This window comes from Sus scrofa, chromosome 14 (genome assembly GCF_000003025.6).
Source record: "Sus scrofa isolate TJ Tabasco breed Duroc chromosome 14, Sscrofa11.1, whole genome shotgun sequence".
Lineage (NCBI taxonomy): Eukaryota > Metazoa > Chordata > Mammalia > Artiodactyla > Suidae > Sus > Sus scrofa.
The window spans coordinates 132,239,153-132,252,133 of NC_010456.5; the positions used below are offsets into that span (position 1 = coordinate 132,239,153).

Consider the following 12,981-nt stretch of genomic DNA (forward strand, 5'->3'; position numbering starts at 1 on the left):
AGAGAGTCTGGAGCGAAGAATCTGGGAGGAATTATTGCATTTATAGTAGAAACAACCAGGGCACTCAAGCACGGAAGCAGATTAGCTCTGTTATTTTGAGAGGGAGAAACTTCCTAATTTGCTTCCTCCTTCATTCATCAGGCAGGAGGCCTGAGGGAGCAGGTGGCTGAGGGCAGCCTCCCTGGTTCTGCAGGAAGTGGGACAGGGCTCCACGCTGGGGACCTGAGGGCCCCTGTAAGAGAGAAGTAGGAGGGAGAGGACAGGAAGTCCTCCCTGTCCCTAAGAGGCAGATGAGCGAAAAATTGGCCCAAGATATGGATGAACAGGTATTTCACAAAGACCTGCCCTTGAACTAGAAACAGAAAAAGAGGCCAAGTCTCCTACCAATTGGAGAAATACAAAATTTTATTTTATTTTTTTTAATTTTTTTTTTTTTATTTTCCCACTGTACAGCAAGGGGGTCAGGTTATCCTTACATGTATACATTGCAATTACAATTTTTCCCCCACCCTTTGTTCTGTTGCAACATGAGTATCTAGACATAGTTCTCAATGCTATTCAGCAGGATCTCCTTGTAAATCTATTCTAGGTTGTGTCTGATAAGCCCAAGCTCCCGATCCCTCCCACTCCCTCCCCCTCCCATCAGGCAGCCACAAGTCTCTTCTCCAAGTAAAACTTGTTGCTATGTATAGAATTTTTGATCAGCAAGAAATCCGGAAAGAGTTGGCAAAATCCAGAGTTGTTTAGATTTCAGGCAAGTGGACTCGCAAGTCTCCTGGCTGGTGTGTAGGTGGTGATGCTCCTTAGAAGCCAGTCGGGGGGCCCCTGCTTCTCCTGGCTTGATGACTTCCTTCTTCAGCGGATGGACATTTGGGTTGTTTCCAGGCTCCGTCTCTTATGACTAATGCAGCTGTAAATAGTCATGAACTGTTTTATGCGTGGACATATATTTTCATTTCCTCGAGTAAATATCCAGTGAAACCCTGGGCCCCCTGGAGACCCTTGTATGAGCTGTTGAGACCCTGACAGGTTGTCGTCCACAGGGGCGTCTGCTGGGTTCCCATGACTGTGATTCTCAGTAGACTCAGCCCTGTGGTCTCGGCATCATAAATACAGAGATATTCGGCCGTGCACACGTGTCGCCCTTGTGGACACGCCCACACACAGGGGTGTGCACTGCAGCTGCCCCGCCAGTGCTGACCCACACCTGGAGCAGACTGGGGGCTCTTTGTGTGGCTTTGCCCTGAGGGACACGGGACAGCTCTTAGAGAGACCAGGCAGCCGGGAGCTCAGACCTCGACCTGATTCAGCTACGGTCACCCTGTGACGCTGGGCAAGTGCCTTGGTCTCTGTGGGTCTTCTTAGTTCCTGTCCTGTCCAAGGTGTTGTGAGGCTCATGTGGGTTCATGGAGCTGAAAGTGCAGTAGCTTAACCCCAGGCAGGGCGGCTCCCCAAACACCTATCATCGGTGATCAGCTTGTCACCCTTAATCCGGGATGACAAAAAGGGGACAAGAAGAAAAGAAAGCAGGCGTCATATCCCAGTCTAGGTGGGGAAGGACCCAGAGAGGGTCTGAGAAAGGCCAGGGTGCTGAGCAGGCACCCCTCCCTCTGAGCAAGCCAAGGCCCCCAGCACCTCAGCCCCTGCAGCCCTGCTGGCCTGGGCCCCAGGGGGAGGGAGGAGATCAGGTTGCAGCGGCTGGGCTATATAGCCCCAGCCTCCAGGGACAGGCTCACTGCTGAGGCTGGGGCCAGGCTGCTGAGATGAAGCTGGGCAGCGCCATCCTCTGGGCCTTGCTGCTCAGTACAGGTGAGGCGGGCCCCGCCCTTGCTCCTGGCCCCTCTCTGCTTCCTCTGCAGCTCAGGGGGTCTGTGCAGGGTGCTTGGTGCAGACCCAGAAGCTCTGGGGGTGACAGTCTGCAAGGCACGCCCCTCCAACAAGACACCTGCCTCATGCTGAGTGGGGAGGAGGGGGCCAACAGCCTGGCCATGACCCTGGGTTTGGAAACCCTTTCTAGGCCCCCTGTCCTTGCCTCCCTTTCCTCCCTGCCCCCTCCCTCCTGCCTTAGCACAAGTCCCAGGATGCCCTGGGGGGCAGCCAGGGCTCAGCCCCGACCTGGATGAGGAGGTGAAGCAGAGGGGCTTGGGCTTTGGGGTGTTCTCAGTGGGGTGACTGTGTGGGTGCTGGAGGGGGGACCCTGGCTTGACCTGAGGGCAGAGGGCATCCGAGGGGGAAGTGGGGCCCTGGAGAAGCCCCTGGCAGCTGGAGGTGCTCTGCCTCTGCCCTAGGATGAGACTTGGCAGCAAGACATGCTGAGGAATGAAGAGCAGGAAGCAGCAGCTCCCAGCAGGGGCTGAGGCTGTGCTGACAGGGACAGCCCCTCCCCTGCAGGGGGCTGGGCACTGGGACTGCCCGGACCCCCCCAGGGAGACCCGCTCTGATTGTGGATGCTGGGAGGGGCACGGGCGCCCATTCTTCAGGGAAGCATCTGTCTGCGGCTCCCTGCTGCTCTCTGTGCAGTTCTGTCCCCCTCATCCTCTGCCCCCTTTTCTGCTCAGGCGCCTCTTCTCATCTGTCCTCACTCCCCCCCACCCCGCCCCGCTCACCTTTGCCCTTTGCACTCAGCTCAGGGGCTGCCTCCTCCCAGGCTCTCTTCCTCCTCCCTGTCCCTGTCCTCTCCTCTCAGGCAGAGGACTGTGGGTGGTGACAGGAGCCATGAGGGCCAAGGGGAAGGGCAGGTGTGAGCTCAGGTCCCTGTCGGCCTCCATTCCAGGCTCCTGGGCTGAGGACCTGCCTCTCCCCCTGGTACAGGGAGGGCTGATCTCCTGGGCAAGTCTGTGGGTAGCTTGTAGGGAGCAGTGGGTCCATCAGAGCTCTTCCTGCGCCTGCTGTTCCTCAAGCGTCTTCAGTTCAAATCATCAGTACGCAAAGGTGGCATATTTGGAGTGCGGTGCCCTGTACCCATTCAAGCAGCCCTGTTTTCTCTGTTTTGAAGCCTGGTCCTAGGGGTCTCAGCAGAGGAGTTCACTGTAGATGAGGGTCCATCCAGAGATGCCTTCTAAAGTGACAGGGAAGTTTTGGATTCTGCCCTAGAGGCCTGCTTACCGTAAAACCTTGATTCATAATTTGCAAGCAGATTTAATGGACACCGCGGTTACGAGGAGATGTATTTTTTTGTTCCCAAAGGACCAGTGCAGCCTCAGGGCCCAGGAGGGGCAGCTGGAGATGGGCTCCCACTGCTGTGGTTGAAAGATATAGAATTGTTTTCAGGGCATTTGTTGATTCCTAATTTACTTAGGAAAGAAATATCATCCAGGGAGTCCCCGGCGTGGCTCACAGGTAATGAATCTGACTAGTATCCATGAGGACTTGGTTCAATCCCTGGCCTTGCTCAGTGGGTTAAGGATCCGGTGTTGCCGTGAGCCGTGGTGTAGGTCATAGACACAGCTCAGATCCTGCATTTCTGTGGCTACGGTGTAGGTCAGCAGCTGTAACTCTGCTTCGACCCCTAACCTGGGAACCTCCATAGGCCATGGGTGTGGCCCTAAAAAGAAAGAAATGTCACCCAGTTTATGACATAAAATGAATGTCTTAAAATTTCACAATGGCCAGTAACTGAGTGGAGAGTCCCCACCAGGCTGGGCACTGAGCCGTGTACGTGTGGATTCTTCCTGGAACCCAAGGAGCCAGTTACTACTAAATTCCCATTTTACAGATGAATGGACTGAGGCTTAGGGAAAGTAAATAAATTTTCCAAAGCCATCCAGCTCTCATGCCCGCAGGGTTGTGACCCAGGGGTATCTCTGCCCACCTGTCATACCAGAAACACAGGCCACAGTGCAGGGAGCCCTCGTAGGCTATGTGAGGGCTGATCCAAGCGCCTAACGCACGTCCATGATACAGTGACCCTTCCACACACTCAGATGGTTCCATGCCTCCTCAGCTGAAAATTCAAGGTGTTTACGCCAACCTCAATTCTTCGTTGGTCTCAAAGAATACACAAGAAATAGTTGGGTTCTTTGAGGGCAACCAGCCATCTGGGATTATGGGAGAGGAGACCACGGGTGCTGAGACCAGGAAATTCCCGGGCTCATGGGACAAGTCGGTCACCCTCCTGAGCTGACTTTTCTGACTGTGGCTCCAGAGAAGGAACATTCATCGAGGTTCCATTGAAGGAAACGTGAGATGAGGAGACCACAGCTGAACGAGCGGGTCTCTGCCAGCCGAGCCCAGATCCCCTGCCCGCCCTTCCCCTGTGAGACCAGGCTGGTCCCCGGGATGAGGACAGTGACGGCTCCTCCTGCTCAGCCCCATCCCTGGCGCTCGGGTCCTTGCACAGCGGTGTGCATTTTGCATTCTCTGATCTGACCCGTCGGTAACTGCCTGTTGTCATGGTGTTTTTCTGTTTTGGTGTCTTTCAGCCACACTGGTTTCAGGTGCATGGAACAGAAGTAAGTGCTGACAACGTTACGTCCCCACGTCCCCTCCTCACACAGAGATGTGCTCGGAGCTGGAACACACACGGCTGCTCCACAAGGGAATCCAATGTACCAGGAACCCGTTTGGCCAAAAGACCGTGGTTTTCCCCACCTAACAGTCTGCTCCAGACTTAACTATCCCTAAGCCCACCTCCCCAGGCCTCTGAAGACCCCGACCTGCCCCCCTCCCGAGCCAGCAGCAGCTCAGAGGGAAAGGAGAAGGAGCCTGGTCTCCGCAGCACAGGCGTCACAGGGGAGGGAGCCCCCCAAGTGGCTGGACTCAGGAGGCCGAGGGGCGGCACCAATTCAGGGTCAGAAATGGGACCTCGAGGGAGAGGACAGGGGTCATGGTGAGGGGTCAGGGCAGAGGGCGGGGGCGTCTCCTGTTGGGGCAGGAGGAGGCAGAGTGGGGGTGCATCTGGGGTCCCAGGTCCAGGCCTGGCTGAGCCCCTCAGCGCCTGAGCTCCGCAGGGGCCCCAGGCCTGGGGCAGTGCCATCTGTCTCCTCAATCCCAGAGCTGGGGCATCGCTGAGCAGGCGCTGCAGCCCCTCCATGCAGGTCCCCACAGTGAGTGGGGCTCAGGCTCTGAGAGGTCAGGGTCCTTTGATGCGGAGACCCGATTCCTGCTCTTTCTCAGGCTGCAGGAGGATGCCCTGCAGGGGGCCGGGCTGAGGGCTCTGTCTCCATAGGCTCACCTCTGATCCAGGACATTGTTGAGTCAATGAATGGTTTCCTGAAGATGTGTTGAATTTCCTGTCACAGTGGTCAGAATAAATGGTCATGATGGGTATGGGGCTGTTAATTTTTTTTTAAAATACTGAAACAAACAAAAAACACATCTTTTTATGAGTTATCAGGCTTTGATCCTGGATGTTCACCTGTGGTTTCAGGAACTAGGAAGTTATAACAGTCAATGAGGGTGCAGGGGATGGCACAGCCCCCAGGGCCTGCGCTCTTTCTGGGCTCCAAGCATCCTCTCTTCTCTTGCAGGGTCTCGTTCCTGTGGCGGGGTCCTCAGAGACCCTCCTGGGAAGATTTTCAACTCTGATGGGCCCCAAAAGGACTGTGTCTGGACGATCAAGGTGAAACCACACTTCCATGTTGTTCTGGCAATACCGCCTCTCAAGTGAGTGCTCAGGGTGTGAGTCTCCTTGGCTGATGTTGTCGTTTTACGGGAAGGGGTGGCTCACACTCATCCACACACATCCTGACTCCCTTCCTCTCCCCCTGGACACCCTTCAATGGCTCTGCCCGCTGGATAAAGTTTGCTCTCCTTACATGGACCTCCCAGCCCTCATGACACCCCTGGATCCCCCCCTCCCTTCTCACCTCTTCCCCTCCCCCACCCTCTCTGAGCTGAGTCATCGCACCCTCGGCCTGGAATCATCCCCCACCTCTTCCGGACTCACCTGCCTGCTGCTTAGAGGCCTCATTTCCTGTTTCATGATTGCACCTGAGGACTGAACTTTCCATCACACCCGATACCCCTTTTCTGACTCCGTGCACAGGAGGACAGATCTGTCTCTGATGTGTCCCCATCCCTGACCCCATGCCAAACCTGGGGTGGAATTCACAGCATCATATCACTCCTGCCCATGTCTGAGTTTGTACCTAAGAGAAAGTGGGTCTGTTTTCTTAACTGTTAAGTGAAGGAATAAATGAAAGCGTGGATAACGGGTTCAAAGAGCGAATGAAATGATACGGCCACAGAAGGTCTTGCCAGAACAGCCATAGTTACAACGTCTCTACAGCAGGTTGGTCTGCATAGATTTTAACTTGGGAGGTGCATTTCTACTCACCGCAGCGTGACTGACACTGGCCACGGTGGCAGCGGAGTCGGGCGATCTTATCTGTGACTGAGGGTCCTGCCCGTCCAGACCTTCCACACGGCAGGACCCCCACCAGGCTCAGGGGCTGCTCTGCGGGATGAGGACAACTAGAGACGCTGCCTCACAGCAGGGCTGCGACTGTCTCCCCAGACCACACCCATGAGGTCACCATTTCTAGAAGGGGCAGAGGGACGGTTTATTCTGAAAACTTCCTCTTATTGTCCAGCGGACTTTTGCAAAGACTGATTTTGGATCTGTCTGTCCTTGGCTCCAAGGAAGGAATCAGTCTGTCCCAGAGCAAAGTGGCATAAAGTCTGCCAAGTGTATGTCCTGGTGAGACGTCCCTGCCGTGTCCTGCTTTAGCCCAGAGAGGCCCGGGCCCCTCCTGTGTGGGGGACACGCTGGTGGCTAAGTGAGGATGACAGGCTGGGGTCAGGGCTGAGGGGCAGGAGAGAGAGACGGGAGGCCGGGCAGGAGGGTGACAATCCACGTGCACTTGGCCCAAGCACGTGGAGGTGGACGCCCCTCTCGCCTCTGCTGGTCCTGGAGGCCAAGCTGGGGGGCTGGGCCCCATGTGCCCAGGATGCAGGGGGAACAGCAGTGAATGTCCCTTGTCATGTGTGGGCCTCACCTGACACAGTGGCTGTTGCCCAAGGAAACGCTCCATGGGGTGGGCTGTGTCGTGACACTCAAGTGGCCTGAGGGACAGTGACTCTCGATCCCAGTGTCCTGCGTGGGCTTCCCTGAGCCATAAGTGGGGCTGCCCAGGGGATGTGGGAGTCCCCTGCAAGCCCAGGTGGAGGCACGTCCTCAGGGGGAGGCGGGAGGGTCCTGGGCGACTGTCCCCTCTTCCGAAGGCTGACTCTCCTTCTCTGGAGGCACCAGGCCTGGAAGGTCTGCTGAGCAGAGGGGTGTGACTGTGTCGAGTCCCAGGAGGGGGCGGCTGCCTGCAGGAGGGACCAGGATCCCAAATGCTGATGCTGCCTTTCCCTCTCCCACCAGCCTCAGCTGCGGGAAGGAGTACGTGGAACTCCTCGATGGACCCCCAGGATCTGAGATCATTGGGAAGATTTGCGGAGGCATAAGTCTTGTGTTTCGATCTTCTTCCAACATCGCCACCATCAAGTACCTCAGGACATCAGGCCAGCGTGCCTCTCCCTTCCACATATATTACTATGCTGATCCAGAAGGTAAGTGGCCGGGCATCGGGACCAGATCGTGGGCCCTCCCCTGTTCCTGCCTGGCTGTGTGGGGGATGGGCATGAGGCTGTGCCCCTGACCCTGAAATAAGGGTGAGGGTCCCTGGGTTGGGAGGAATGAGAGATTTCAGGATGACCCTGTCTCTCCAAATACATACAGCTGTTTTATCTCATCCTCTCTGCATCTCCCGATCTTGTGGCTGGGGAGACATATATTAAAAATTCTTTGAGAAGGTCGCTTGTTTGGCATACACTCTCAAAATGCAAAATCTTTCTCTCCATTTTATTATGATCCCTTCATTTTTTGTAGGGTATTTATTTATTTATTTATTTTTTATTTTCCCCCTGTACAGCAAGGGGGTCAGGTTATCCTTACATGTATACATTACAATTACATTTTCCCCCCAGCCTTTCTTCTGTTGCAACATGAGTATCTAGACATAGTTCTCAATGCTATTCAGCAGGATCTCCTTGTAAATCTATTCTAGGTTGTGTCTGATACGCCCAAGCTCCCGATCCCTCCCACTCCCTCTCCCTCCCATCAGGCAGCCACAAGTCTCATCTCCAAGTCCATGATTTTCTTTTCTGAGGAGATGTTCATTTGTGCTGGATATTAGATTCCAGTTATAAGTGATATCATATGGTATTTGTCTTTGCCTTTCTGGCTCATTTCACTCAGGATGAGATTCTCTAGCTCCATCCATGTTGCTGCAAATGGCATTATGTCATTCTTTTTTATGGCTGAGTAGTATTGCATTGTGTATATATATGTAGGGTATTTATTTAAATGGGTATTATACATAGCATGCTATGCAGAATGTACATATATGTATCAGGTAGGTATAATAGAATAGATATGTACTTTACTACATGAAATGTATATAAATGTTCAGTATATAAATATTTATACATATAGCTACATATCTATATATCTCTCTCTATATATATTAGGGCAAACCAGACACAGGCCCTTAAAATTGTTTCTTTCTCTCACCAATGAGTAGCTGAACTTATCCCTCATTTATCAATTGGAAGAAAATGCTTATTTAATTGGCCGAACAAAACTCCAGTTAAGCTTCTCTCCTCCCCACAGGCCCCTTACCTTTTCCTTACTTTGAACGGCAGACAATCATTGCTACAGAGAAAAACATCCCTTGAAGACTCTTCCAGAATCAGCTGGCCACAAGGACAGACATCCAGTCACCTGTCTGATCACATCCTCTCGTCCCTGTCTGTCTCCTCCATCCTTCCCAGCTTCCCATCTCTTCCCTGCAAAGGGCTACATTTTACATCTGAGCTTTAGATCCTTGCCAATCTTCTGGTTGGATCATTCTACTTATGGCTATAATCATTTTGAATAAAGTGTCTTTTGCTGAGTCTGGATTTCTTTATCTTTCATTGGAAAATTCTCATGCCACTGTGCTGGAGCCTCAGGCATCACAGCGAGCAGGTGAAACCCCTTCTGAAGGTTTTTACAATCAGAGGGAGTCTCATTGTCTGGGGTCTATGTTGACACAGGAGGGCTGTCTATTTACTATTTCTCTCACCTGCCCAAAAAATCCCTCTACAGACACAGAAAGGAGACGTTGACCTGGTTTCATGCTAAACTTTCCGGCAACGTGGTTGGTGCTAAAGAGTATTTGTTGAGGAGTTCCCATGTGGCACAGCAGAAACGAATCCAACTAGGAACCATGAGGTTGAGGGTTTGATCCCTGGCCTGACTCAGTGGGTTAAGGATCCAGCGTTGCTGTAGCTGTGGTGTAGGCTGACAGCTGTAGCTCCAAGTAGACTCCTAGCCTGGGAACCTCCGTATGCTGCAGGTGAAGCCTTAAAGCGCAAAAAAAAAAAAAAAAAAAAAAAAAAAAAAAAATTTGTTGAGATATGTTCTATTTCTTCTGATTCCCATCATCCAACCATAAATTATACTACATCAGTGTATCTTAAAAAGTTCTGGAAAGGGTAAAACATAGGAGTTCCTGTCATTCCTCAGCGGTAACAAAACCAACTAGTATCCAAGAAGATGCAATTTAATCCCTGGCCCTGCTCAGTGGGTTGAGGATCCAGTGTTACCATGAGCAGTGGTGTAGGTCACAGATGCAGCTCAGATCCTATGTTGCTGTGGCTGTGGCCAGCAGCAGAAGCTCTAATTCAACCCTAGTCTGGGAGTTTCGATGTGATGCAGGGGCAGCCCTAAAAAAAAAAAAAAAAAAAAAAAGAGCAAAACATTAAGCCCACAGTGTTTGTGGAGTCATCAGACTCAGGTTTTCACTGTTGCATATCATCAGATTGAGAGGTAAAAGGATCAAAATGACACCGGCTTCACGAATGGCACAGCCCCCACAGGACTGGAATTGACCTCAGCTGTCTCCATGTTCTTTTTTAAAGTTTGGAGAGTCTGGTACTGTAGTGGCCTCTTCACAAAATCCTGGGCTGGGAACAACACGACCTGTGTCTGGACCACCCCAAAGAGGCCAAAGCAGGAAGTCACAGTGGGATTTCTTTTCCTCAAGTGAGTTCTCTGGAGGTGGGTTTTCTTTGCTAATATGGTTGCAGACTCTAGGAAAGATTCCTTCTTGGTCTCCTCCAGTTCACCCTCCACCACCAGCCCAGGCATCGCAACACTGTCGGACTCCATCTGCCCTTCCTGTTGAAAGCCCCTCAATGGATCCCACCTTCAGGATACAGTTTACCCACTTGGCATCATTTTATAAAATCTCCCCCCCAAACCCAGCCTCCCCCCTCCCCTTCTAACCTCTTCTCCCCTCTGCCCCCTCTCAGTGCTGAGCCACCACACACTGAGTTTGGGACAGAGCAGACTGCTGGGCAGGTTCGTGCCTTTGCTCACCCTGTCCCCTCTGCCAGAAAGTCATCCTTCCAACACTTCCAGACTCAGCTGCCCAGGGCTTGGGGTCCCCATCAGGGCATCAGGTTGAGCTGAAGGGCCGACTCCACCTCCCCATCCTCCCGACTCTCGGTGGACCAGCCTCTGTCCTTCCGCCTCTTCACTTGCCTCGTGTAAATCTCTAGGTGGGTTAAGTACAGTATCATCTATCATCTGCTTGATGATACTCTAAGCTTTGGGATCCTAGTTGTAATTCTTCTTTTTTTTTTTTTTCTGTTTTTTACGGCCACATTTGCAGCACATGGAAGTTCCCAGGCTAGGGGTCGAATCGGAGCTATAGCTACTGGCCTACACCACAGCTCACGACAACGCTGGATCCTTAACCCACTGAGCGAGGCCAGGGACTGAACCCACATCTTCACATATACTAGTTGGGTTCTTAACCTACTGAGCCACAGCAGGAACTCCAAGTTGTACTTCTTTAATGAATGAATAAGTGAATGGATGCAGGGATACAGATGCATTTTTCAGTGCTCCGGCAAGGTCCTGGACGGCTCTCCCAGTCTTGGCAGATGTTAACACGGGAGTCACATTTCCGTCAACTGCAGGTTTAGCCAAACACAGCCCATAGCAAATGCTGAGAATGATGATGCCATCTGTGTGCCCAGGGGCCCTGTCCCTCCAGAAGTACCATGGGGTCAGGACCTACACTAAGTGACTCGGATGTACCCCCACCTTACAGAAGGCAGCCGCAAAAACAGGATTTAGACTCTCAGTGCAGACTTTGCCAGTGTAAACTTAAAAAAGACAGTAAGGGCAAGAATCAAGATTGTGAAACACAGAAGAAGAGGCTGAGGTTGAAGGCGCTGGGCACTTCCTGTGTGTTACGTGATTTCCGGAGAGTTCAGGTGGACGGACTCTTCTGCAAATTTCTCTGCATTGGCCCTTTCCCTTTCCAAAGATGCTTGGGTCTTCCCATCCTTGCCTCTGAGAAGGCTCAGGTGGGATCAACAGCAAAACTTGTACAGAAAAGTCACCATAAGTGTGTTCCTGTTGGATGTATCCTCAATGGCTGGCTCACTCCCATTAGCAGGAAACAGCTTGTGGCCAAGTGCGGATGAAGGAGGGAGATCAGGGGTTAAGAGCAGAGGGGCTCTGAGGGCCAGAGAGAGAAGTGGAGGGACCTCCCCAGGACGAGGAGAAGGCTACCAGCTCCTTGTCTCACCCTCGACGGAGACGGACACCACGTGTGCCTCTGGCCCTGGTCTTGGAGGACGAGCTTGGCTGCTGGAGCCATGTACCTGTCTTCCCACCCATCTGCCAGGGGAGGAGCAGCAGAAACCAAGGAGCAGCAGCTACATTCTCACGGGTAGCTCTTAGGATAGAACAGCAAAGGGAAGTAGGTCCAGTCTCTTAGGATGGAACATGATGGGGGATGATCTGAGAAAAGGAATGTATACTATGGATGACTGGGTCACTTTGCTGTACAGCAGAAATTGGCAAAACATTGTAAATCAACTACACTTTAATAAAGAAATATATATATATATAATTTTTTTTTTTGGTCTTTTTGCTATTTCTTTGGGCCGCTTCCGCGGCATATGGAGGTTCCCAGGCTAGGGGTCTAATCGGAGCTGTAGCCGCTGGCCTACGCCAGAGCCACAGCAACGCGGGATCTGAGCCGCATCTGCAACCTACCCCACAGCCCACGGCCGGATCGTTAACCCACTGGGAAAGGGCAGGGACCGAACCCTCAACCTCATGGTTCCTAGTTGGATTCGTTAACCACTGCGCCACAACGGGAACTCCTATATATATAATTTTTAAAAAGAAAATAAAATAGACAATTCACCAAGGGAAACTGGACACTCTATCATAACTGGTTGTCCTGAACAAATTATATAAATAATAATGCTTACCACCATGGATGGTCTATTTCCCAGGAAATCTCTGCAGTAAATCTCTAAGCAGAATTTTTCTTTCTTTCTTTTCTTTCTTTCTTTCCTTTCTTTCTTTCTTTCTTTCTTTCTTTCTTTCTTTCTTTCTTTCTTTCTTTCTTTCTTTCCTTCCTTCCTTCCTTCCTTCCTTCCTTCCTTCCTGCCTGCCTGCCTTCCTTTCCTTCCTTCCTTGCTTCCTTCCTTCCTTCCTTTCTTTCTTTCTTTCTTTCTTTCTTTCTTTCTTTCTTTCTTTCTTTCTTTCTTTCTTTCTTTCTTTCTTTCTTTCTTTCGGCATACCAGCCGCATATGGAAGTTCCCAGGCTAGGGGTAGAATCAGAGCTGCAGCTGCCGGCCTACACCATAGCCACGGCATCAGCAGATACAAGCCACATCTGTGACCTACGCTGCCACTGGCAATGCCAGATCCTAACCCATTGAGCAAGAGCACAGATTGAACCCACATTCTCATGGATACTAGTCTGGTTCTTAACCCGCTGAGCCACAACCGGAACTCCAGAGTTTTTTTCTTGTTTTATTCACCAGTGAGAAAACAAGTCATTGTATCTTTGCCCTCAAATACATTTCAGTAATTTAAATTAATTCAGATGAAACCATGTACTCCACAGGCGGTACTTTAATTCTTTAATATTATGGGTTCAATTCATTTCTGGGTAGATGTTAACTATCTTACAGATG

At 51.6% G+C, this 12,981-nt stretch overlaps 1 protein-coding gene across 1 annotated transcript; it reads left to right on the plus strand.

Moving 5' to 3' along the window:
* On the plus strand, nt 1,735–8,882 carry AWN (sperm associated AWN protein). Its single transcript, XM_021073582.1, has 5 exons — nt 1,735–1,809; nt 4,422–4,451; nt 5,469–5,604; nt 7,310–7,497; nt 8,600–8,882. Exons 1-5 carry the CDS (start codon nt 1,764–1,766, stop codon nt 8,662–8,664), a joined length of 465 nt encoding a protein of 154 aa, XP_020929241.1. The 5' UTR covers nt 1,735–1,763; the 3' UTR covers nt 8,665–8,882.

Coding starts and splice junctions, on each gene's coding strand:
- AWN (XM_021073582.1), top strand. CDS start 1,764: ATGAAGCTGGGCAGCGCCATCCTCTGGGCCTTGCTGCTCAGTACAG. Junction 1,810..4,421: donor GGCCTTGCTGCTCAGTACAG/GTGAGGCGGGCC, acceptor GGTGTCTTTCAG/CCACACTGGTTTCAGGTGCA. Junction 4,452..5,468: donor TTCAGGTGCATGGAACAGAA/GTAAGTGCTGAC, acceptor CTTCTCTTGCAG/GGTCTCGTTCCTGTGGCGGG.